General features: G+C 42.7%; 1 protein-coding gene across 1 annotated transcript in view; it reads right to left on the bottom strand.

Moving 5' to 3' along the window:
• The window catches only part of LOC107378896 (collagen alpha-6(VI) chain), a 41,049-nt gene that overhangs the window by 13,709 nt on the left and 542 nt on the right, over positions 1–26,798 (bottom strand). The window contains 21 exon segments of the mRNA XM_054740803.2: positions 63–98; positions 187–240; positions 613–678; positions 1,246–1,308; positions 1,564–1,617; positions 2,077–2,121; positions 2,207–2,233; positions 3,246–3,317; positions 3,528–3,581; positions 7,037–7,129; positions 10,993–11,135; positions 13,133–13,211; positions 13,589–13,923; positions 14,015–14,578; positions 15,220–15,798; positions 16,634–17,191; positions 19,549–20,103; positions 20,257–20,871; positions 21,198–21,758; positions 23,289–23,876; positions 24,897–25,068. Coding sequence (XP_054596778.2) covers positions 63–98; positions 187–240; positions 613–678; positions 1,246–1,308; positions 1,564–1,617; positions 2,077–2,121; positions 2,207–2,233; positions 3,246–3,317; positions 3,528–3,581; positions 7,037–7,129; positions 10,993–11,135; positions 13,133–13,211; positions 13,589–13,923; positions 14,015–14,578; positions 15,220–15,798; positions 16,634–17,191; positions 19,549–20,103; positions 20,257–20,871; positions 21,198–21,758; positions 23,289–23,876; positions 24,897–24,969 — 5,214 coding nt within the window. The 5' untranslated portion in view covers positions 24,970–25,068.

Raw genomic sequence — 26,798 nt, 5'->3', positions numbered from 1 at the left:
AGAAGTAGATCAGTAAAAATTCTGATCTAGAATCAGTAGAAGGCCTAATGTGTTTAACCTACCGGGTCGCCACCAGGGCCTCTTCTCCCATCTCGACCCTAGACAGTAGAGAACGCGCGCTGATTAGAGCTTTCTGGTTTATAACAACACAAACACTAAAATACTAAAATACCTGAAACATCTCACCTGGAATCCGGGATCTCCATCCTGACCTGGCAACCCGTCTCGACCCGGAGTGCCCTGTGGACGGAAACATGATGTTTAGCTGTGATGTCTGACTCAGCTCCTCTGTAGAGTTCCCAGGATTCTCCTGGAACGCTGTGGATCTGTGTTTTGGTGTGGCTGGACATCAGCTCAGCACTACACCGGTCTGTATTTTAACTGTTTAACACAAAAGGTAAGTTTTGCACAAAATGTCACATTTAAACCTTCAGTTCTGCGAAAGAGTTTACATTTCATCTCTGTTGATTTGCTGCTTTGAACCTTTGAGTTCTGTTTCTATTTGCTCTGCAGAAGTTTTAGATTTATTTTTTAGTCTCGTGTGTGTTTCTCATCTGCGAAGCAGGTGGAGTTGCTCTGGTTTTGGAACATGGTGTAGACAAGTCTTCTTACCGGAGGTCCCGGGTTTCCAGGGTCCCCGCGGGGTCCTGGACTTGTGTTGTCGGTTCCGGGTTCGCCCTGTTGGACCAAACACAAAGTCATGACCATTTGAAGAAATAAAGCTGTCAGCGTTTCCCCAGCTGGAGATCGGTCCGCTGCAGTGGTTCCAAACAGAACAAACAGCTGACACCAGCATAGATTTATTGTTTATAACAAAATCTGATCTGAGCCTAAACAAACCAAGTGGGCTTCGTCTCTGTTTCGGTCACTTTGTTTGACTGTAGAAACGTCTTCAGAGGAATGCAGCTGTTTGTCCCAGCTGTTGGACCTAAAGAGAATTTGGGTTTGGTTTTTAATGCAGATTCTTCACGTCCAAACATTCAGGTCTGATTTGTGTTTGTTGACGGAGTTGGTTTTTATTTCGGTTCGATTGCTGTTAAAGGCAACAGTAAATCAGGGCTCATGTCCCCCAGCTGTTTGTTTGTTGACATGTTTAGTATGCAGCTCTGGTTCTCAGGGAGCTAAATCCTCACTTCCTGTTTAGATCAGACTGGATGGTCGTTCCAGCAGATAGCAGCTGATAAATCAAAGACGAGGAGTTGTTAGTGAGTCTACAGTAAATGGCAAAGAAATTCTAAAACTCACCGAATCTCCTCTCAGGCCTCGCTCCCCCTTCAGCCCCGCCTCCCCTCTGGTACCTGGTTTCCCCTGAGGATGACAGGTTATCCAGGTAAGCTCTGATGTGATTGGATGACAGCAGGCTGACTAAAGTCTCTGATCCTGACGCCGTTGTTTTATTGTTGTAGACCCACTGGGTCGTCCCTGACAAAGGCAGGCAGACTCATGTGTCCTGGTCTATGTCCTCTAAAGTCCCTGAACTGGGACACATTTTATCTAAAGAACTGATGAAAGACAGAAAACAGAACCCATAATGAGCAGAAATAAACAGTTTTTGTATTTTACTGATTTTCCTGGGTCTCCTTTAGCTCCTGGAATTCCATCTTTTCCGGTTTGTCCCTGAAAACACAAGAACAAAATCTCAGTTCCCCGCTGAAGCTCCACAGACATCCTGTTATTTCCACAGCTTCTCAGCGACAGCGGAACCATCTGATGGTGTCCTGCTCTACTCGTAATCAGACTCAGACCCACATCCAGCAGAAGGGTCAGCGCTCCGGTTCTTTCACAGATTTCTACCAACATCAAACTGCTTCCAAACAAGGTCAAGTTCAGCATTCCCTCTTTCATCAATGCTCCACTTCAGAGAACTAAACACCTGAGAGATTAAATGGAGCATGTCCCTGATGCACTTTCGGATGTCAGACCTCAGCACAGATCAAACCCTCAAATTGTGTCTTCTTAAGCTTTTCTGAGTCAAACGTTTAAATCGTCAAGTTGCTGAAGAACAAATATTTTCAGTCAGCTTGTAAACAGAAGACAGGGTGAGATTCTTCCAGAGAAGATCAAATAAACTCCTACCTGTTCTCCATTCACTCCATCCAGCCCTTCTTCTCCTTCTTCGCCCTGCGGCGTTGGAAAGCAATCAGCTGTTTCATCTCACTGATAAACAATCTCTCACCTGGTCTGGCAGCAGGCGTCAGAGACTCACCTTCTCTCCTGAGTAGCTATGAGATCCCTGCAGATGAAACATCAGGATGGTCATTCAGGCAGTCGGATGTGACAAAATAACTCAAACAAAAAACAAAAATTCAATAATCAATAAAATGCTATGAATGTTTTTAACAGCAGAGGTAATAAAACTAGAAAAATAAATACAAAGAATGAAACAATTAATTAAAGAGAATAATTATAGTAATTCAAATAATAACACATTTAAAGTGAAAATAAAAGAATAAAAAAAAAAACAGAAACAGGAAGGCTGAATTATTAGCCAGGGCCAGAACAGTTCTGTTCTGATTCATAACTGAGAATTTAAAATAATCAAAATAAAAAATCCAATTAAATCAAATGTAACAAACAAAAATAAAGCAATAAACCAGGCAGGAAACTCAACAGCAATAAAGTTCTAATTTCTCCAACTAATTTACATTAAAACATTTAAGGAAAATAAAAAAAACATATTTATATTGGAGGACTTTATAAATACTAACTCAACTAACAAACAAAAACAAAAAAAGACAAAAAATGACATTTTTTATTTTGTGAAATGCCGTTCCCGGGAAGATCCGAGGTTACGTTTTCTGTTGGAGAAAGAAAAATACCATTTATGCTTTTAAAAGCCAATTTTTGGTTCTCTTACTAAAATTTTAGTTTAATTTATATTTATATCTATAAATGTTTTATAAATTATAAATAACAGAATCCCCGTTTTGTTAAAACTAATGAATAAATGAAAGATTATGATTCCAGAAGTAAACACTCTGGATTTGTTTTTGGTAGCCTGAATTAATTTTTTATTATTGAGAGAAAAATAGACTGAATTAAAGTTTCAGATCAGCTGATCACAGATAAGCTGTGAATATTAGTCGAGTCCCGATCACCAGATTGTCTAACAGCCCAGAATCAGGAGTTTTGAGTCACCGTTAAGAATTCATTTGATGCATAAAATACCTGGAGGTGTGACACACCTGGACAGGAGTGTAGGGGTGAATCTAAGAGTCTCAGTCATATAAATGTGTGTTTGGTACCTTCGCTCCTCTGAATCCTGGACATCCAGCAGAGCCCTGAACTCCATTAGGTCCCGGAGGTCCTCGAGGCCCCTGAAACAACCACACCAGGTGAGAGTTGCTCTGGAACGCGCACAAAAATTACCCACAATACCACCTAACTAGACCTGTTCTAAGTTTTCCACATTTAAAACAAACATGTGTGTTCAATCAGAGGTATTTTATATGTGTGTGGGGTTTGATTCTGAGCTTCGCCCCACTCCGTGTTCCCGGTGTTACTAAAACAAGTAAAGAGGAACTCACGTGGTATCCTTCATCTCCCGGAAATCCTGGGTGGCCCTTCAGTCCAGGAGAACCCTGGAAACAAGCCACAAACGCATCCAGATGCAGAAACATCAGCAGAAACGTTGACGCTGTTGTCGTGTGTTTGCTAAATCTTTTTCAACAGGCAGCATCATTGGAAGCTTTATTCTAAACATTCTTTACTTGGAATGTTCTGATCTAAGACTGGGCACTGTTTCCTACAACGGAACTTTTTGGGAGCTGCTTCTAAATGAGTCATTTATAGATTATAATATGTTATTTTAGATTCAGAATCTGAGCATGAAAAAGATCTTACATCCTGAACAGTTTGGAGCAGCTGGGTTGGTTATTTTAGTTATGGAGTATTCAGATAGACACGGCATGAACAACACCAGCTACTCCTGGGCTCCACTCTCCACTATCAGATCTATGTGTGCTCACCTGGATGTGCACATCTTCAGAGCCTTAGTCTTCATGTAAGAAGCAAACCAGTGACCTACTACGTTTTTTAACCCTCCCACTGTCCTAATGGGTGTGACCTCACGGGGAAAGTTGACCGCTGAGCAGGATTGATGGTTTATCCCTTGAGGTCCATGTGGCAGGGGTGAGGTGGTGCTCACTCCTCACCCCTGCCACATGGACCCAAGAGGTAAACCATCAACCCTGCTCAATGGTCAACTTTCCCCGCGGGGTCACACCCTTTAGGACAGTGGGAGGGTTAAGTTGACCAAGTATTCATCTTAAATGTTGTTCGTCTCTCTGCTGTAAGATGATGAAGGCTCAGCTGGTCTTATCTAGTTTGAATCAGACACATCAGCTGTTTCTATTAAACATGTGAGCTTTCACATGGGTTAACCCTTTAAACAACACTGATTTCAAAATGATCACTACTGACCTCACACTGATCACTCATAAACTCAATAATGGGGTATCTGACTGAATGCTGAGATCAGACGTGATATTTCCCTTAAAGTTCTTGCTGATCTAAAATTGTTCCTTTGGTTACTGCCCCCATTCTAGATATAATCAATCTATCCTTAGTAAATGGGTATGTACCACAAGATTTTAAGGTTGCTGTAATCAAACCTTCACTTAAGAAGCCTTCTCTGGATCCAGATGACCCAATGAATTATAGACCAATATCTAACCTTCCATTTTTATTCAAAGTCCTGGAGAAAATAGTGGCCATCCAAGTATGTCAGCATTTAAACACCAATGCTCTGTTTGAGGAATTTCAGTCTGGTTTTAGAGAGTATCACAGCACTGAAACTGCATTAGTGAGAGTTACAAATGATATTCTCATGGCCTCAGATAAGAATCTTGTGTCTGTTCTAGTCTTGTTAGATCTCAGTGCTGTCTTTGACACAGTTGATCACAATGTTCTTTTAGAAAGACTTGAACATGTTGTAGGGATCAAAGGAACAGCGTTAGGCTGGTTTAAATCCTACCTGTCTGACAGATTTCATTTTGTAAATGTACATGACAAATCGTCTTCATACTCCAGGGTTACTTGCGGAGTACCACAGGGTTCAGTGCTTGGACCAATTCTTTTTACTATATATATGCTCCCAACTGGTAAAATCATTAGACAGCATGGGATAAACTTCCACTGTTATGCTGACGATACTCAGTTATATTTATCCATTAACCCTGATGAACCTAATCGGTTGGGTAGATTACAGGCTTGTCTTGAGGACATAAAAAATTGTATGACTCTAAACTTTTTGCTTTTAAATCAAGACAAGACGGAAGTTCTCATCTTTGGACCAGAAATCCAGAAAAGGAAATTGCTTAGCCAATCGCCTGACCTTAATGGCATTACATTAATCTCCGAGAACAAAGCAAGGAACTTGGTGTTATCTTTGACCAGGACATGTCATTCAAATCCCAGGTTTCACAAGTTTGTAGGATTTCCTTTTTCCACCTTCGGAATATTGCTAAGATTAGAAGCATACTTTCCAGGAGTGATGCTGAAAAACTAGTTCATGCATTTATTACATCAAGACTGGATTACTGTAATTCATTACTCTCAGGAAGTCCACAGAATGTAGTTAAAAGTCTTCAGCTTGTCCAAAATGCTGCAGCTAGAGTTCTGATGAGAATTAAAAAGAGAGATCATATCTCTCCTGTCTTAGCTTCCCTACATTGGCTACCTGTTAAATTCAGAATAGATTTTAAGATCCTTCTTCTCACATATAAAGCTCTTAATAATCAAGGTCCATCATACATCAGTAATCTGATTGTTCCATATGTTCCTAACCGAGCACTTCACTCTCAGACTGCAGGTCTACTGGTGGTTCCAAGAATATCTAAACTTAGGATGGGAGGCAGATCTTTTAGTTATCAGGCTCCTCTCCTGTGGAACCAGCTCCCAGCTTTAGTCCGTGAGGCAGACACTTTGTCTACTTTTAAGACTAGGCTTAAAACATTTTTATTTGATAGGGCCTATGGTTAAAATCTGATGTTAGCCTAAATCTGGACAAGTGGGGGAGTACAGGGAGGTGGAGTGTACAGTCGGTAAAGACGGCTCTCCCTTGCCCTGCCTCCAACATGCCTACATCTAAATAGGATAGATTATCCAGAGTTATCTCTGTAGTTATGCTGCTGTAGGCTTAGACTGCTGGAGGATACACTGACCACTTTTCACACTCTACTGCTTTCTTCTACAGTCTGCTTTTTAACTGTACTATTTTGTGCAATTTCAGCTGTTAACTTTATTTTCTCTGTAAGTCTTTTTCCTCCCCAGAAGAAGCTACAATGACGTTCTGCTGAGCTGTGGTGGCCTCATGGAGGGGGCCATCGACTAGCACACTGCTGCTAACAACTAATACATTCTCTCTCTCCTGATAATAACTTTTTGCTTTCCTTGACGTTGGATGTGCTACTACTAGTTTACCCGTTTAATTATAGATCCACTAGGATAAATACAATAAAGTTTATCTCTCACCAAATAGAATATTTACTAAGACATCACAATATAACTATAGACACATTACTTTGTCTTTGTCTGTGTGCGTGCGTGCGTGCGTGCGCGCGCGTGTGTGTGTGTGTGTGTGTGTGTGTGTGTGTGTGTGTGTGTGTGTGTGTGTGTGTGTGTGTGTGTGTGTGTGTGTGTGTGTGTGTGTGTGTGTGTGTGTGTCTGCCTGCTCTGTCTTCTCGATCCCCAGTGAGTCGTGGAGGATGGCTGCTTATACTGAGCCAGGATTCTCTGGAGGTTTCTTCCTGTTAAAAGGGAGTTTTCCTCTCCACAGTCGCTGAATGCTTGCTTAGTATGAGGATTGCTGTATAGTCACTGACACTAGTCAGTGACTTGATGCAATTTGCTGGGTTCCTTATATAGGAAACATTATTTCTGATTGGCTTAATGAACTGTGAATTGGAATGTTTATTATATGAAGTGCCTTGAGACGACTCTTGTCGTGATTTGGCGCTATATAAATAAACTTGAATTGAATTGAATTGAATTGGAATTTCATGACCCCGGACAACGTTTTTGATTTCTCTCTCACCTTTGTCCCAAGTACGCCAGGAGTACCAGGTATGCCTTGATGTCCTGAACATTTACATGCAACATTACAGCAGACACGATCTGCCACAGCACTCTGCAGAGAGGAACAAAATAGAACGTGAAACAAAAATATAACATCTGAAATTATTGGAATGATTTTAAAACAGAAATTTATGTTTTACACCTATAATCAGAGGCGGTTAGTCCTCTGGTACAGAAGAGGTTTGTACAGAGTAGAAAGTACACCAGTGACAGCACCAGACTGACCCTCTGAATCCATTTGTCCTCCAGCTGGACAATGTCAGTGTTGGTGAAAGAGGAGCTTGTCTATCTAAACCCTCGAAGAAGGTCCAAGATCAAAGCAGCTGTAATGGATCTTTGTTGGCTGGGTGTCTGGGTTCAACCCAAGCCCCCGTAATTTGGGTCTGGGTATGAAGCAAAACAAGAAGTGACAAAAATTGCACTTCCACCCTCATCTGCTGGGGGCTGGTATCAGAAGCAAGCAAATCCTCATTGACTCCCATGTTAAAAATACCAATTTCACAGCAGAAATAAACATTTTTACAGCCTGGTACCAAAACATGTTTTTTGTTTAAATGATCTAGTTTACACTCATGACAACTCTGAGGGGGGTGAAATTTTTGTCACTCTTCTGTCTAAGTGTATTAAATGCCTAAAAATCTCAATAATGTATGAGCATCAGACCCATGTGACCACAGAGCTAGCTTCGGGCAAGGCCTCAGCCTGAGCCTCTGCCTCGCCTTAAAACTGTTCCGCCATTTCCAGTCTCTCAACTTAGACCATTAGTTGTAGCATTTGTGTATTCTTTTTTGGATATTATTTGTGCAATTGCTGGACAAAATTACTTGCTGTGGTATTAATTGCACTAATTATGTGCATCCAAGGAGTCTCCACTTAATTTTTTTCGTCGTCGTCGTCTTCCTCCGCTTATCCGGGTCCGGGTCGCGGGGCAGCATCCCAACCAGGGAGCTCCAGGCCGTCCTCTCCCCGGCCTTGTCCACCAGCTCCTCCGGCAGGACCCCAAGGCGTTCCCGGACCAGACTGGAGATGTAACCTCTCCAACGTGTCCTGGGTCGACCCGGGGGCCTTCTGCCGGCAGGACATGCCCGAAACACCTCCCCGGGGAGGCGTCCAGGAGGCATCCTGACCAGATGCCCAAACCACCTCAACTGGCTCCTTTCGATCCGGAGGAGCAGCGGTTCTACTCTGAGTCCCTCCCGAATGTCCGAGCTCCTCACCCTATCTCTAAGGCTGAGCCCGGCCACCCTACGGAGGAAACTCATTTCGGCCGCTTGTATCCGCGATCTCGTTCTTTCGGTCATTACCCAAAGCTCATGACCATAGGTGAGGATTGGGACGTAGATCGACCGGTAAATCGAGAGCCTGGCTTTCTGGCTCAGCTCCCTCTTCCCCACGACAGATCGGTTCAGCGTCCGCATCACTGCAGACGCCGAACCAATCCGCCTGTCGATCTCCCGATCCCTCCTACCCTCACTCGTGAACAAGACCCCGAGATACTTAAACTCCTCCACTTGAGGTAGGACCTCTCCCCCGACCCTGAGGTGGCAAGCCACCCTTTTCCCTCCTCCTTGAACCGTCACCTTATCGTGGTGGAGGAGTTTGAGTGCCCTAATGATCCTAGGAGCTATGTTGTCTGGGGCACTTAGTGCCCCTGGTAGGGTCTCCCATGACAAATTGGTCTTAGGTGAAGGGTGAGACAAAGAACGGTTTAAGGATCTTTCATGGTGGTTAAAACGAAGAGTCGGAGTACCCGGCCCGGAGGGTTACCGGGGTCCCACCCTGGAGCCAGGCCTGGGGTTGGGGCCCGTGAGCGAGCGCCTGGTGGCCGGGCTTTCGCCCATGGGGCCCGGCCGGGCCCAGCCCGAACCGGATACATGGGCTCGTCCAACTGTGGACCCACCACCCGCAGGAGGAACATGAAGGGTCCGGTGCAATGCGAATCGGGTGGCAGACCAAGGCGGGAGCCTTGGCGGTCCAATCCCCGGACAAGAAAACTAGTTTTTTTTTTTTTTCGGTAAGTAAAATTATATTTATGTTGATGATTTTAGGTCACGGCCGCTCTTGCACTAGCTGAGTTTAGATTTTAACATGTACTGTTTAACTATGAAATTTAAATTTAAAAGGGTAAACCCCAGTGCATTTAACATAATGCCGCATATTTGAAATTGAGTTGAAATATAACATGTTGGTGGAGCTGGGTTCCAACTATCGGTATGATCCCCTCCCTTCAGCGGCAGCCCGGCGCATCTCTGACTCAGAAGCTCCGGTGTTGTGCACAGTTAACTCCGGTCGTAGCTAGGTAGCTACCTCTGTTAGCTCAGATCCCACCTCCACGTTAGCTTTGGGTTAGCTTGTAGCTACATCGCTTCAATTCGACGGGTTTCGTCATTTGATCCCAGCCTTATAGCCCCACCCTCAGCTCCATCGAATTTCCCTTTTATGGAATTGTCTGGGCTTGACGGAACCTGTGACACGGTCAAAATGGCGGTGGCCACCTCCCATTTTGGCACAAAAACTTATAATTGAAGCCTATGGAAACAATTCGTCCAGTATACATGTCGATGGATTAACCTTACAAACTCCGTCTTCCAGAAGAGCCCTGAGTAAAACTGTTACTCCTCTTTGCCCATTGATAGGCACCAGCGCCCCCCCTCCCACCCCCCCGAAGAGGAAACTTGGGTCCCACTTCCCATGGGTTCACCACTTGTGGGAGGGGTGAAAGGGGTCAGGGGCAATATGTGAGGGGGGTGGCAGACGGCTGGGACCTTGGTGGTCTCACCCTCGGCTACAGAAGCTGGCTCTTGGTATGTGGAATGTCACCTCTCTGGTGGGAAAGGAGCCTGAGGTGGTGTGCGAGGTTGAGAGGTTCCAACTAGATATAGATGGACTCACCTCGACGCATGGCTCTGGCTCCAGAACCAGTTTCCTTGAGAGGAGCTGGCCACTCTGCAACTCTGGAGTTGCCCTGACTGAGAGGCGCCAAGAAGGGGTGGCCATACTAGTTACCTCCCATCTTGGTGCTTGTACGTTGGCATTTACCCCGGTTAATGAGAGGGTAGCCTCCCGCCGCCTATGTGTGGGGGGACGGATCCTGACTGTTGTCTGTGTTTAGGCACCAAACTACAGTTCAGACCTTATGGTGACTCCCTCGTCCTGCTCTCACCTATGGTCACGAGCTTTGGGTAGAGACCGAAAGAATGAGATTGTGGACACAAACGGCCAAAATGCGTTTTCTCCTCAGGGTGGCTGGGCTTTCCCTTAGAAATAGGGTGAGAAGCATGGTCATCTGGGAGGGGCTCTGAGTAGACCCGCTGCTCCTCCACATTGAGAAGAGCCAGTTCAGGTAGCTCAAGCATCTGGTTAGGATGCCTCGTGGATGCCTCCCTGGTGAGGTTTTTTTGGGTGTCCAACTGGGAGAAGGCTTAAAGGACACATTGGAAAGACTATGTCTCATGGCTGGCCAGGGAACAACTTAGGATTCCTCTGGAGGAGCTGGCCCAAGTGGCTGGGGAGAGGGAGGTCTGGGCCTCCCGGCTTAGGCTACTGCTCCCACGACCCGACACCGGATAAACGGCCAACAATGGATGGATGGATGGATGGATGGATGGATGAACAATTCTATCCTCAGCCGACATTCAACACGAACGTAAGTGGAAAGAGCATGGACAGGATGATTGTTACCATGGTGATGCTAATTAACATTAGTTGTGAAGAAGCAAAGTAGTTTGATGAGCAGCTGAATGAACCACTGCTTTAGCTACTCACAACTCAAACTGAAATAACCTGGCTTGTTTCCTATAGTTAGCAGATTTTAAAGGCTTCCTACATCTCAGAAAAAGCTCACATAATGAACAACTAGTTCAGCATTCAAAGTGATTCAAAAGGATTCAACAATCAAGCTGTGAAGTTACTCACAATCTGCTGAAGGAGGATGCCTTTGATGCTCGGAGTGTGGATAGTAAGAGGAAGCTGGTAGTTGGATCCTCGGCCGAACTCGACCATCTGAAGCTGGGAGGGTTCAGCACCATTTAGTGCCACAGTCAACAGAGCACTGACCCCTGATAACAAAAAGAGGAGCTCACATCATCCATCTAACAGCTGACGGTGTCCATGTTGCTCCAGGGACTTTGTTCAAAGAAAGGGATGTGCTCTGCACTCAACACCTTTAGTCAATTCACCTTTTGAGTTCAGTTTATTTAGAGCTTTCCATACACCCCCACACAATTTATGATTTAAATCTGCAGACTCCTCTTGTTGAGACATTGGTTAGGTGTTATGTCCCTTTTAGTGGACCTAAATAAGTCTGAAGCAGCTCTAAAACACACTGATGATATCTCTGAACCCACCCAGTCAGACCTACAGCTGGATACAAACTAGGGACGCTTGAAATAGGCTTTTTTAAGCCAATATCCGATATGATCTAACTCTTAATTTATGATACAGACGTAAACCGATACTGATATGTCCCCCAATAAAAAAGTAAATCTTTAGGTTACTAACATCACATCTATCACGCATGCTTAAGCTTTAAACATTATCTGTGCAAACTGACAACTACTTCAGTTTAAATGTCATGTTTAATTTGTCCAAAGATCCTTATTAAGTTCATGATGGGAAATAGTTTGATTGGTAAGTTAATAAACAGTACAAGTGAATTCATGTCATAAAGATTTAAATGTTTTCGGTTTTGAAAACGGATCAAAGTGAGTGCTTTAACAATCATTAGTCTGTGCAAAACACGACAGAGTGAGTGCTCTCTACTTATTCTCAGACCTAATACTGACAAAGTTTCTGTTTCCTTCCTTCCCAGCATTTACATGGAAGCAGAAACAAGAGAGTAAACTTCACACGGACATGGTAATTTTTATTTGGACCTGCGTGCCTTGGAGAACATTTGAGAACAGTGAACACATGCTAAACTAGGATAATTGCAAAGCGTGATGTTAAGATGTGTGCATGTTAGTCAGTAATGTATTTTTTCTATGGTGGTAAATCATTAATAAAGATCTTCAGTTAACAAAAGCAAGCTTTGGGTGAACATTTTAGTGTTTTAGCGGTTTGCTAGCTGGCTAGCTACGTGTGCTACAATGTCACAGCAGTTCTCTACACAGAGCAAACTCACAGTTATTCACAAGTTAAGCAAATAAAAATAAAATATCTCTAAAATTAAACATCAGATCTGTCATATTTGACATTTTGAGAGGGAGAGGAGATGAAATTGAAGAGTATATAAAACATTATGAAATATTAGGTCATTAAAGAAGTAAAAACTGATATGATATTTTTTCCGATTTCACATTTTAATGTCAAAATTGGCCGATAATATCGGTAGAATGATATTATCACACATCCCTAATATGAACTCATCCACAACATCCACAAGACTCCCTCGTTTGGAGCCAACGATGGAAAAACATCATTGAACTAACAAACACAATTTCAGTAAATTAGCTGTAATAACCTCTCTTTTACTTTACGTCATGCCCCTTTAACCCTTTAAAATGAAATGAATTCCATGTGGAGGGGGAGAGACAGCAAACAGAAGCTGAGGATGTTTCTCAATGTCATGGAGCCTGCCTTGATGCCTTGGTCCTGCCCCAGTTGTCTAGTAGGAGGTGCGTCATCAGGAACTGCCAAGGCGTGTTCCAATGTACATGTGCTACCGAGGCATCTGTCCTCCGTTTGTTAGCCGTTCAGCTAACTGACCAAGGATACATTGGAGGTGTCTTGTTGCCTTATCTTCTTCAAAATTTCCCAGAATACAGTGCAGTATTTTCAAAAGAATTGTGGAGCCGGCATCGGCTACTTCGGGGGCAAACTTCCAGTTTAAATGTAAGTCAACTAATTGTAGCTATTGGGCTGATGTCTAAAATGTTTTTTAGATCCACAGCAGCCGGTACTAACCAGTATTAACTCGCTTACATATTTAATGTAAGCCACAATCATGTCAATTAAACGTCTTCTTTGGCCAAGAAAGAACAGTGTCCTTGTAGACCAGCCTTGGCATTGAGAAACAGAAACAACAGATGAAATTGGAAATCAGGGTCAGTTTTACCAGACTCTCTTAGCTGCTCAGATCCCTGCCTTAGTTTCATCACATCTTCATCAAGTCCATCTGAGAAGATCACCAGCACCTGGTGGGAGAGTTGGTCACATTTAGGATCATCTATTATCTATTGATTTTACAAGGTCAAAACAATTTTCACAGTGTGCTGCAAATCTAATAGCCCCACAGGAAAAGTTCAATACTTTTACTATTGGGAGAAAAGACTCACTGATATTTTCTCACAGATTATTATTTATGTTTAACAGTCACTGGAAGAACTCAAAGATATCCATCCACAAGGTATTTTTTCTACATCAGAATCAAGTCATAAGTCCAAGTCTCAGACTCGAGACTCCATCTCTGGTACAACTGAGCAAACAGCCTCCATGCAGCATTGAGAGCCGAGCAGCATTTCCCACATTCATCAGGTCATTTCATGACAGAAGAATGAGACCACGACCTCACCTTTACTTGAGCTGTGGACTTGTCTCTGAACCAGTCTCCGAAGTAGTTCAATTGAGCTAAATTGAATAAAGTGGGCTGTGACCATGAAATGTTCAAGAATTTGTTCACTACTTGTTCACTGTAAGCCTCAAACTTGTTGTCATACAGAGCGTGTCCATTGATGTCCACCACGCTGAAGGAAATGTTAGTGTGGAGCGGACTGGTGCAGCAGAGGTCCTCCACCATAGAAATAGACTGGGCGATCTCCTTGAGATGTCTAACGTAACTGTTAAGGGTCACACCGGGACCTCCTCTTGTGGAAATATCAAATCCTATGGCGATATCAATGCTGCAAACTGAAGGAAGGGGAAAATATCTTACTCATGAAAAGATCTAATCGGAGGAAGAAAACCAGGCAGAATGGTAGCGCTGTTCTTCTGTACTTACCAGAGGGCTCAGTAGAAGGCTCTGGGCAGATGGCTTCAACAACCTTTTTCTTAATGTTGGCCAAGCTGTCAAAGTTCACCACAGTAAAAAGTTTTCTTGGGTCTCCAGTGATCTGAAGGAGCTGCAGGTCATAGACATCTCCAATGGCAACAGCTAGTATTTGAATGCCCATGTCCCTGAGCTCATTAGCTGCATCCTCCACGTCATCTTGAGAGTTTCCATCTGTGATCAGCACCAGCGTTTTGGGGGTGTTGATGCGGCTGCCCCGTGATGTTTGAAAGTACTCCTTGATAAACACCAAGGCCTTGCTGATGTAGGTGTTTCCACCCTCATACGTCAACTTCATTACGTGATCAACCACAGCTTTGTTGCTGCTGTACTCATTGAGATAAAACTCGTGTTTAGGGGAATTACTAAACGCTGCAAGTCCAACTCGGAATTCATTCTCACTGACGTTGAAGCTGTTCACTACGTCGGTCGTGAAGTTTTTGATGGTATTGTAATTATCTGAGCTGATGCTGCCGGAATTATCAAGCAGAAAAACCAGGTCTGCCTTTTCGCAAGCTGCCAATAAAACACAACAAGGCAACGTCAACAGAGTAAACAACTGTAGCGTCACTGAAGCATTGATTCTAAGCTAAAGCTGCCGACTGTGGTTGTTGAATTTTTGTTTGTTTTCAGATAATTTAGCAATAAACAATGGAACCAATTTACTTATATTGAAACAGCTCCAGTAGGAAAAATAATTGCTGCAACCAACCATTAGCCACTATGCTAACATGTGCTAGTAGTGCTTACATCTTTGTACATCCTAGAGTTGAATTTGCCACCTTTTACTACCACGCAGAAACCCTGGTCTCGCCACAGCAGCTTAATAAGTCACTGAGGAGTGAACAGATTCACCAAGAAAACACGTTTTTACTTGCTTTATAATAATAATAATTATTACTATCATTATAAAAACACTTAAGCAGTCGTATTCAGTGTGTGCCACAGCTAAAGCGGCCCGGATGGAAACATGTTCTCTCTTCTTAATCTTTCTGTTAGATAGAATGTGACAATTCTATGATTTACCACTCCTACGTAAAACAAAGATGAAAGTAAGGAGACCTTAAATTGCTTTTCAGATCTAAGAAAGCTTCAGGCAGAGTGATTGACTTCCTGGTGAATAATAACATGTGCTAATGCGACAGATCCATTCTTACCTGGTTTAGTGGTTTGGCAGATGACATCTGACATGTTCTTGTACAGAGTCTCTAATTCTTTGAAATCCTTCACAAAGAAAACTTTGGATTGGTCCCCTCCAGCCATGGTGTCCAGCTGCTCCTTTATGGCCCCCTCTACTCCAATACTGATGACATTGATGTTATTTGCTCGCAGGGCATCAGATGAGGCTTTCAGACCGTAATAGTCTTGGGCATCACCGTCTGTGATGACCATAATGATCTGAGGAATCTTCAGTTTTCGTCGTCCACCATGTTCATCGTTAAAGAACTCTAACGAGTACTTCAAAGCCTTGCTTGTGTACGTGTTTTTGAGCGGTGGCACCAAACCATTTATAGCTTTAAGAACTTCTGCTCTGGAGTTGTAGGCATTCAGACGAAACTGGATTTCTGCAGTGTCAGAGTAGAGTATGACCCCAAACCGGGTCAGCTCCTGACCAACTGTGGTCTGGTTCACTACAGAGTACATAAACGTCTGCATACTTTTGAATTCTTGATCATCTATGCTTCCAGAACCATCGACCAGGAAAATGATATCAGCTTTTTCGACCTTCTTACAATCTGGTAAACACAGCAACAGAAGATCAAATCAGCACTCACGCAAAAAGATAAATGTTACTAAAACCATACTGGCCCTTGTCAATTGTAGCTCCTCCAGTAGAGGGCAGCAGACATGTATAAGACTAGATACAGCAGGTTTCTGAAGAAGGTACTAATACTGATGCTCCATCTGGAATATTTAAAGCTGCTATAGCAAATCTAGAGAACAAGCTAGGTTTTAAATGCAAACACCGTCATGGAAAACTAACCCCTCCCCTCGGGTGTCTTCCCTGAGATGCTTCTGCTAGAACCAGAAACCCACATTGCCAGGGGAAACAAGAGAGCACTAAACACCAGTAGTTTGCCCCACATTTGAAGTCATAGCAACCGGCTATTTCTCCTCTGATATTATTGAGCGAAATTCCTTTAATACCAGTGGTGTTCTGTTGCTAAATACGCGCATGCATAGTAAATGGAGAACCCAAAGAAGTGTGGCAATTCAGCTAGGTAATCAACCGTATGGTCAAATAGTTGCTTTCAGTCCAAACCGTGTTATTGGCAAAGGTTTTTAGACAAATGTGAGAGAACCACTTTATTCGGGTTTTTTTTCTCGTTTTTTTTTTAATTATCTCCACAATATACAGTATTTATAGCTATACTATGTTAGAATGTTGTTTGGATGCTTGAAAAAACTGTTTTAACCTATTTTGTTTTCTAAATTTTCTACAGCAGCTTTAAGGCCAGAAGGGGTTTGGTGTGAATCAGAGATGACTGTCTACAATGAGTTAAACTAAATGATCTAATCTTTTCACATTCTTTCAGACTTTTAGTCTTAATAAATTAACAATGATCTTACCTCTTTGAGGATCACAGAACTTTAAGGCCAGAACACTCTCTAGTTCATTTAGTGCATCAGTGCTTTCTTGGTTAAAAACTGTGTCAGATGAACCACTGATTTGCTGAAGCTGGGAAAGGTTGGCATCCATCAGTCCGATGGAGTAGATAACCACTCCTTTGGCCCTGAGAGCTTCAGCAGGACCTCTGACCTCATCTTTAGCCTTACTGTAGGTTATCACCACCAGGTTCTGCCTCAGACTGGGACGCCCTCCATTGGATTCATCAAAATAATTTGAAACCTCTGTGATAGCTTTTCCTGTGTGAGTGTCTAGCTTCATCTGCTTCATGTCATCAATAGCTCTCAGGATTTCTTCTTTACTGTAAGAGTTGCTGAGAGGAAACTCCAAATGATGTTTGGTGCTAAACTGCATTACACCAACATGCACCTCATTTGGCCCGATCATGGACTTGCTTATGACAGATTTCATGAATTCTTTCGTTTTCTTGAAGTCCATCTCCGAGATTCTCTCTGAGCTTTCAGTCAGGAAGATTATGTCACTGGGAACGTCTTTACAAACTGTGGACAGAAAACAGAAATGTCAGCATGACGAGTGTAGCTCAGCAGGATCAAATGATAGGATTAGAGAGGTTCAAATCAAGTCATGTAGCTGACAAAATCCTTTACACTTAAGCATCTGGTATCTCGTGGAATCCCAAATGCTCCAGAGAGCTGACAAAAACCAAAGCTTCATCCCTCATTAACAAGACCTTAGTGGGTAGGACATTCCCTCAGGTCCACCAAGGTCAATGTTTGGTTTCAGACCATGAGACTGTGAAGAGCTCCTCCATTAATCCATCCATCCATCCATCCATCCATCCATCCATCCATCCATCCATCTATCATCTATTCATCCATCCACCATCCATCAATCAAACCTCTATTCATTCATCCATCCATCCATCAAACCTCTATTCATCCATTAATCCGTCAAATCTACATTCATCCATCCATCCATCTAACCTCTATTTATCCATCCATCAGTTAAACCTATATTCATCCATCCATCCATCAATCAAACTTATATTCATCCATGCATCCATCAAACCTATATTCATCCATCAATCCATCAAACCTCTATTCATCCATCCATCCATCCATCCATCCATCAGTCTATCCACCAACCATCAAAACTCTATTCATCCATCAATCCACCCATTCATCCATCCATCAATCCATCCATCCTCATCTATCAATCAAACCTCTTTTCATTCATCCATCTGTCCATCCATTCATCCATCAAACCTCTATTCATCCATTTATACATCAAACCTATATTCATCCATCCATCCATATATCAAACCTCTATTCATCCACCCATTCATCAAACCTCCATCCACCCAACCATCAAACATCTATTCACCCATCCATCCATCCATTCATCCATCCATCCATCCATCCATCAAACATCTATTCACCCATCCATCCATCCATTCATCCATCAAACATCTATTCACCCATCCATCCATCCATTCATCCATCAAACATTTATTCACCCATCCATCCATCAAACATCTATTCACCCATCCATCCATTCATCCATCCATCCATCCATCAAACATCTATTCACCCATCCATCCATTCATCCATCAAACATCTATTCACCCATCCATCCATCCATCCATTCATCCATCAAACATCTATTCACCCATCCATCCATCCATCCATCCATTCATCCATCAAACATCTATTCACCCATCCATCCATCCATTCATCCATCCATCCATCCATCCATCCATTCATCCATCCATTCATCCATCAAAAATCTATTCACCCATCCATCCATCCATCCATTCATCCATCAAACATCTATTCACCCATCCATCCATCCATCCATCCATTCATCCATCAAACATCTATTCACCCATCCATCCATTCATCCATCAAACATCTATTCACCCACCCATCCATCCATTCATCCATCAAACATCTATTCACCCATCCATCCATCCATCAAACATCTATTCACCCATCCATCCATCCATCCATTCATCCATCAAACATCTATTCACCCATCCATCCATCCATTCATCCATCAAACATCTATTCACCCATCCATCCATTCATCCATCAAACATCTATTCACCCATCCATCCATTCATCCATCAAACATCTATTCACCCATCCATCCATCCATCCATCCATTCATCCATCAAACATCTATTCACCCATCCATCCATCCATTCATCCATCAAACATCTATTCACCCATCCATCCATCCATCCATTCATCCATCAAACATCTATTCACCCATCCATCCATCCATCCATTCATCCATCAAACATCCATTCACCCATCCATCCATCCATCCATCCATCCTCTATCCATTCATCCATCCATCAAACCTCTATTCATCCATCCATCAAACCTATAATATTCCATCCATCCGTCAAACCTCTATTCATCCATCCATTCATCCATCCATCCTTCCATCCATCCACCCAACCATAAAACATCTATTCATCTATCCATCCATCTATTCATCAATCAAACCTATATTCCTCCCTCCATCCATCAATATTTTTACTACAATTTTGATGCTCTGAATTAAAGAAATCACCAAATATAAATGTTTCTGTGAGCTATGAATAAAAATGTGACCGAGAATGATAGGTCAGTGGTGAGTGATGCTAACTGACCAATCAGAAACAGTCCGTGCTGCGAGTCATATCCAAAATGAATGACCTCCAGATAAAGAAGTGAGTCAAACACCTCCCTATGCTTTGTTAATCTCTCTTTTTGGGGGGAAACTGTAAGAAAGTTCCTGGACTCTGATGGAGCTTTTCTACTCTGTCCAAATTTGAATCCCTGATTTTACAAAACAGCAAATTTGTCATTATAATAGAAACACTACAGAGTTTCATGTAGTTTCTCACCCTCAGGAGCGCAGATTTCTCTTATGACATCATCACTGATGAACTTAAGGGCATCAAAGTTACTGACAGAGAATGTCCTCTTGGAGTTCCCAGATATCTCATTCAGTTGAGTTGCGTTTGCTTCCTTGATCCCAATGGCGAACACAGAGATGCCCTTATTTCTAAGATTTTCAGCTGGATCTTTGACTTCATCTGAGGACTCTCCATCTGTGATGACGATCAAATACTGTTGGACCTGACGAGAAGCCGCTGCTCTCTCAAAATAAGATCCCATGAAGGACAGCGCCAACCCAGATTTGGTTCCACCTCCTTCATGGAAAATGCTCTCCACAGCTTTCTCTATCTCCAAAGCTGATGAGTACACACCCAGGTCAAACTCTTCAGTGGGTTCATCTGAGTATTTCACCAGCCCCAGGCGAACATGATGTGGCCCAATACGGAAGGTTTTCAGAAACTCGATAACAAACTTCTTCATATCTGTGAAGTCTTCCTGCTCGATGCTTCCTGAGTCATCGATGAGGAAGAAGATATCTGCTTCATCTTTTTGTTCACATGCTGTAAGAAAAAACAGACCAGCTGCTTATGGAACCTGACCAGAGATCTAGTTTGAACCAAAACATCTGCTTTTGTGCGTAAGTTAACCCAAACGACTAAAAACAGTATAATCACAGTAACTATATGGTCATGCAACCAAAGAGCAGGACAGACCTTGTTTGGCGTCCTGCGTGATTTCAGAGTTACGGATTGCACTGTTTGTGATAGAACTGCACAGGCTTTCCTGCAGGGTTTCCGTCAGAGGTTTCAGCTGAGCGAAGCTGTCCACGGTGAACACGTGTCTGGAGGTGGGGTGAGACGCCATGTCATGCAGATCATCTGTGTTAGCAACTTGGATTCCTACAGCAAAAACTTTGACCGAAGCTCTCCGGAGACCAATGGCCTCTGCGCTCACATTGTTGTGTGACCCATTATCTGTGATCACTATGGCTACCTTCTGGACCCCCTTTCTGCTGCCCTTCTCCTCAATGAAAACAGACTCCAGAGTAAATTTTAGGGCGGCTCCAGTGTTGGTCCCACCTCCTCTGCGAGGCAGAGTTGTGATGAACTGCAGAACTTCTGCCTTGTCCTGGAAAGTGTTGAGGTAGGCCTGAGCTGTAGGGTAGTCACTGTAGGTAACAATGCCCACGCGAACTCGTTTTGGATTGACGTCAAGGCTGCTGATCATTGAGTAAAGGAAATGACGCATCAGATGGAAGTTGTTTGGTGTGATGCTCCTCGAATCATCAACAATGAATACAATGTCGGCCATGTTGGCTCCTTTGCAGTCTACGAAAAACAAAGACAGAAAATTTCATCCATCTGCTTCTTTTTCATGTAAAAAAAAACAGAAATAGTAGAGTGTAGAAAAGTCTGCCATGACCAGGTAAACATGAGAGTCTAGATCAGAACTGTCAGATCCTAGTCATGGAGGGCCACTACCCTGCATAGTTTAGCTTCTCCAACACAAGTCAGATGTCGGTGGAGAACATGAAGATGGTGGTCCTCTAGAACCAGGATTGAACAGCCTGGTCCTGATGCTGATACCTAGTTTTTGATTGCTTATAAAAACCTTTTCGTCCTATTTTCTATATTCTGTGACAGATGGTTCTTACCTTCAGAAATTGTTTCTACTTTTGTGGTGGTGAAGGTATTCTTCATCTGAGTACTGTTGAGAAAAAAGTCAAAAGCAAATCCTGGACTAGCGAACCAGTCTAGTGATTCCAGTGACACACTGGTGCTCATCCCAACAACTACTACTCCAGTCTTTTTAAGAGATCTAGAGGGCCAAAACACAGAAAAGCCTGGGTCTTTTCCAGTCACAACAACCAAGAACTGTTGAGCTCCTTCGTGTGCTCGGCCACCTTTGTCAAGGCTGAAAAAGTCACGAGCAGCAAGATGGAGAGCACCTTCCAGGTTTTGTAGCTGGTTGGGTTGTGGTTGCAGCTTAAAGTTTTTCACTGATTTGAGGGTTTGTGCTTTGGTTTTATGAGTGTTCAAGTGGAATTCGACCTTGACGCTTTCACCGTACTGGGCTAAACCAACCCGGTAGCCGGTCAGTTTAACGCTGGTCTGATCGATCAGTTTCACAAGCTCGTTCTTGAACTGATTAAACTGACGTGGAGGAAGTCCGCTGTCCACCAAGAAAAATATATCTGCAAACCTGTCGGCCAACGCTGGAAGAAATCAGAAAGACAGAAAATGTACTTTATTACATTAATCAACTCTTGGGGAGAGGATCAGTCCAATGCAAACATCTGTTCAGGCCAATCTACAAAGCAAATTGTAAAATTATAACAAATCTGAAGTTTCAATTGTTCCAATGGGTAATGTGAGTGTGTGACTGGTTGTTTTTGTGTCTAAAGGATGTAAATGGTGAGTTTTGCAGAATATGTCCCGTTTGAATTTACTAGATGAAATTGTTCAATAAAAATGTTAAAATGCTGCTAGAGCCAGGTACCCTTTAGAGTCACAAATGAGACTCAGAGCAAGAATGTGTTTCGTCTTTGCTTTAGTAAACATCCCCCCAAAGAGGCATTTATGGCCCAGGAAAGAAGAGTTACTTGTTATAAACGTCTATAAACTGACTCAGGTTTGGATGGCTGATGCCTGATAGAGCTCTGGCGCCTCATCAGCTTTTATGCTCACTAAATGAGGTCTGAAATTAGCATAAGCAGATTTCTACACAAACTTTGTGGATAATGGAATAAAGATGTGACAAGAACACGTGCACACTGGCCCTGGTGTGAGCACATGGTGGAGACATGGAAACTGGCAGCGCAGTTGGGGGATGGCAAGGTGGCCACATTTACAGACTTGTAGGCACGCACGCACGCACGCACACACACACACACACACACACACACACACACACACACATGCATGCATGCACACACATGTCTGTTTTTCTATCATAGTGAGGACCCTCCATTGACTTCCACTCATTTTTGTGATTATATCTAACCCGTTCCCTAACCCTAACCAATGCTGATCTATTCCTAACCCTGACCTTAAGCTTTTAAAAATAGTGAGGACAAAAAGAATGTCCTTACTTTTAAAGATTTCCTCACATTGCAGGGAAAATAGTGAAACAGGATCACACACACACACACACACACACACGCACGCACGCACGCATGCACGCACGCACACACACACACACACACACACAACTCAGCCCCCACCCTGTATCTTAAGTGAGAACAAAAACTATATTACATTTAAGAGTTGTATCACAATACACTAAAAATAAACAATTCAGAGGGTTAGTAAATATCATTAATAATATAAGTTGGATGACCTTGATAAAGTCTCTGAATATCATAAGTAAATATTTCTGTTGTATCGACTGGAATAAATATGTAAAAATGAAACGTAATTATGGATTTACATTTATTTCTATTTTAGTATTTACATTTACTTCAGTTTTTGGTTCACAGTATAGTTTTGTACATACAGTATACTTAATATTTTATGTACCAAATATTTTAATCAGAATATTTTAATATTAGTTGAGGAGAGCTGCAACTTCCTGAGGCAACTGTAAATGACCAGTGGAAGGCAGGCTAGATTCAGAAGAAATGCATCAATAATCAAGCTGAGGTGTCAAAGTGTGATTTACTGTCTAAAGTGCTCTTTTGGAAAGAATGAGCTTGATTTTATATCACTCTAATTATAGATTACATGAAATGTTTTGATGGCTTTACCTTTCCTCTGCTCTTCCAGGGAGAAGCACACGGTTTCCAGTAGCTGGTCAGTCAGACTCTGCAGCTCCTGGAAGCTGGCAGTGGTTCTGGTGTACTGACTTGGAGGCCAGTTAGCAATTCTCTCCAGCTGCTTCTGATTGTAGTCTTCCACCCCAACAGCGAACACGACAACCCCGTGCCGTCGGAGCTCAATAGCAGGTTTGTCCACATCATCAAAGGACTGCCCGTCCGTGATGACCACGGCAATCTGAGGCACCCGTTGTTTGGCTCTGCTCCCCGCCTCTTCGGTGAAGTAACGCTCTCGAATGAAATCGATCGCCTTACCTGTCTCTGTGCCGCCTTTCTGTTGGGAAAACTGCTCTATTGCAGCCAACAGAGATTTCTTGTCTACATGCTCCTTCAGCAGGAATTCCTGGTGTGGGTCATCGCTGTACTGAGCTAAGCCGACGCGAACTTTCTTGGAACCGATGTCGAGGTTCTTGGTGATGTTGTAGAGAAATGAACGGACTTCCTGGAAGCTCTGAGGGGTGATGCTGGTGGAGCTATCAACCAGGAAGACGATGTCGCCCACTGTGGCCTTTTCACATTCTGGACAAAAAAAAAAAAAGTCAGTCTGAACATTGTTCTAGATCAATATTGTGTGTCCCACAAGGAGCCGTGTTTGTCCACATTGTTCTAACTTTTTTATTGCTCCAACTGAAACACTCAAGATGTTTGCAGATGACACAGCAACCCACATCCATGGCAACCATGGTAACTGATGCACTAACCCACTTCATGGTTCTTTCACGTAACAGAGTTTTTCAATTGGTGCTGGTTGCACATTCATTTGTCTGAAACATTCTGTAAGTGTGTGAATGTGCGTGTGTGAATGACTGGTTAGTTGTAAAGTGCTTTGAGGGATTGTAGAATCATCATTAATATCGATACGTACTAAAACGTATCTGTATCCTCATTCTGTGTGTTGATTTATGATTATCTTCTTTTTTCTTATTTAACACAGTGAAGTAATTAGATGTTTATTTACTTTCGGCCAAAAAAAAAACCCCATAAAATTAAGCTAATTCACTGTGTTAATAAGAAAAAAGAAGATAATTATGATATGTACTAATATTTCATACTAATGCTGCTGAACTTTTTATTGGAACATCTTTACAATTTGATTGTAATTTTTCTTCTCCATAAAAGCTTTAAAAAGGCACAGGTATGCTCTACCAGGTGGTTGGCCTTCTAGGGTTCAAATGAACCAATAAATTAAACTAGAACTAGTCACCCTATCCAGATTAGAAGTGAAACGATTAAAACTTTCTAAAGGGCAAATCAACCAACAGAACATCCAAAAATCTAAGCTTTACTTGTTTTATTCTAGATGTGGAAGTTTGGATAAATGATGTTGGGGATGTTTATGCAGCTGGCTCTGGTCCACCTGGAGGTTTAGTGATTAATTTAATTTAATTTCATTTAATTATTTTATTTCATTTTATTTTATTTTATTTTATTTTATTTTATTTTATTTTATTTTATTTTATTTTATTTTATTTTATTTTTTAAAAGTTTTTGTTGCACTTGAACAGCTCGAATCTCAGAAGGTCGTGTTTGGTTACTCACCTGATTTCTGGGCAGAAACGAAGAAGAAACAAACTGTGGAGGTGAGGATGAGGAAGCTTGATCTTCTTCTCATGTTGGTGATTCAGTTTCTGCATGAAACACCAGAAGGTTGGATCTTCATGAACTGCAGAAGATCTGCTGCTGGTCGGGGAACTGGGTTGTTTTACTGGTGCTAAAGGGAATAAAAGAGACAAAATCCATCAGGTTATTTATCATTACAGCCAAATCTTCTGTGTCTGTTACTGTTACTCTCTTTTATCTCTTCAGTTAACATCTGAGCAGAGGTGTTGGAGTCTATCTTACTTGTTGAGCTGCTCAGTTTTGACAAACAGATATTTTTTCCTGATCTAAATTCTGAGCTAATAGCTAGTCTGAACTGGTCCTTATTAAAAACAACTTAAAATCCAATGATCGTTCGACCACCATGACCCTCACATGATCCGGTAGTTTACAGAGAACATGTGTGGAGCTTCTTCAGCACTTCTGTGAGTTTATGGCAACAACAAAGCAACAGAACACTCGAGTTAGAACATGGTGCAAAAGGTAATTTTTTGCTGTAATTAAACATAAAAGGTGAAACTAATATATGAGACTCATTACATGCAAAACCAGATATTTAAGCCTTTGTTTGTTATATTTGTGATTATCATATCTTACAGCTAATGAAAACCCTGCATTCAATATCTCAGACAATTAGAATATTGTGAAAAGTTTCAGTATTATAGACTGAAAGAGTCACACTCTAACGAATCCAAAACACCTGCAAAGGGTTCCTGAGGCGCTAGATGGTCTCTCAGTCTGAGTTATATCACTGAAATGAATGGACTTTTGCACCATTTTCTACTTTTTCAACTTTTAACAGCATTTGCAAAAAGTGAGGGGAGGTTTTGAATTTGTTTTAAGTCTCTTATGATTGCTTGTTCATATTTAAGTCTAATTGTTTTATCTTATTTTTATCTTGTATTTTTTATCTTAACTATTTTCTTTGATGTAAAGCCAACTCCGGGTCGGGAGAGAGGTCCTACCTCAAGTGGAGGAGTTTAAGTATCTCGGGGTCTTGTTCATGAGTGAGGGTAGGAGGGATCGGGAGATCGACAGGCGGATTGGTTCGGCGTCTGCAGTGATGCGGATGCTGAGCCGATCTGTCGTGGGGAAGAGGGAGCTGAGCCAGAAAGCCAGGCTCTCGATTTACCGGTCGATCTACGTCCCAATCCTCACCTATGGTCATGAGCTTTGGGTAATGACCGAAAGAACGAGATCGCGGATACAAGCGGCCGAAATGAGTTTCCTCCGTAGGGTGGCCGAGCTCAGCCTTAGAGGGTGAGGAGCTCGGACATTCGGGAGGAACTCGGAGTAGAACCGCTGCTCCTCTGAATTGAAAGGAGCCAGTTGAGGTGGTTTGGGCATCTGGTCAGGATGCCTCCTGGACGCCTCCCCGGGGAGGTGTTTCGGGCATGTCCTGCCGGCAGGAGGCCCCCGGGTCGACCCAGGACACGTTGGAGAGGTTACATCTCCAATCTGGTCCGGGAATGCCTTGGGGTCCTGCCGGAGGAGCTGGTGGAGGTGGCCGGGGAGAGGACAGTCTGGAGCTCCCTAGTTGGGATGCTGCCCCCGCGACCCGGACCCGGATAAGCGGAGGAAGACGACGACGACATAAAGCTAACTACGTGTCTGTTGCTGCTGCCTCTTGGCCAGATCGTTGTTGTAAATGGGAATGAATCCTCAATCAACTCATCTGGATAAATAAAGGTTAAAAGTTTTTATTTTGAGGCTGACTCAACTGTTGCCACCAGCTTATCTGCTTGAATCTCAATTTCTTCATATCAAGGTCATCAACAGGTGAGATATTAGATGATCCTATTGTCACAAAAACACACCTAAACAATCTCAGCTATTCCTTAG

The sequence above is a fragment of the Nothobranchius furzeri genome, chromosome 5 (genome assembly GCF_043380555.1).
Source record: "Nothobranchius furzeri strain GRZ-AD chromosome 5, NfurGRZ-RIMD1, whole genome shotgun sequence".
Taxonomy (NCBI): domain Eukaryota; kingdom Metazoa; phylum Chordata; class Actinopteri; order Cyprinodontiformes; family Nothobranchiidae; genus Nothobranchius; species Nothobranchius furzeri.
Note: the sequence above shows the minus strand (reverse complement) of the source record. Positions and strands in the feature narration are given on the sequence as shown.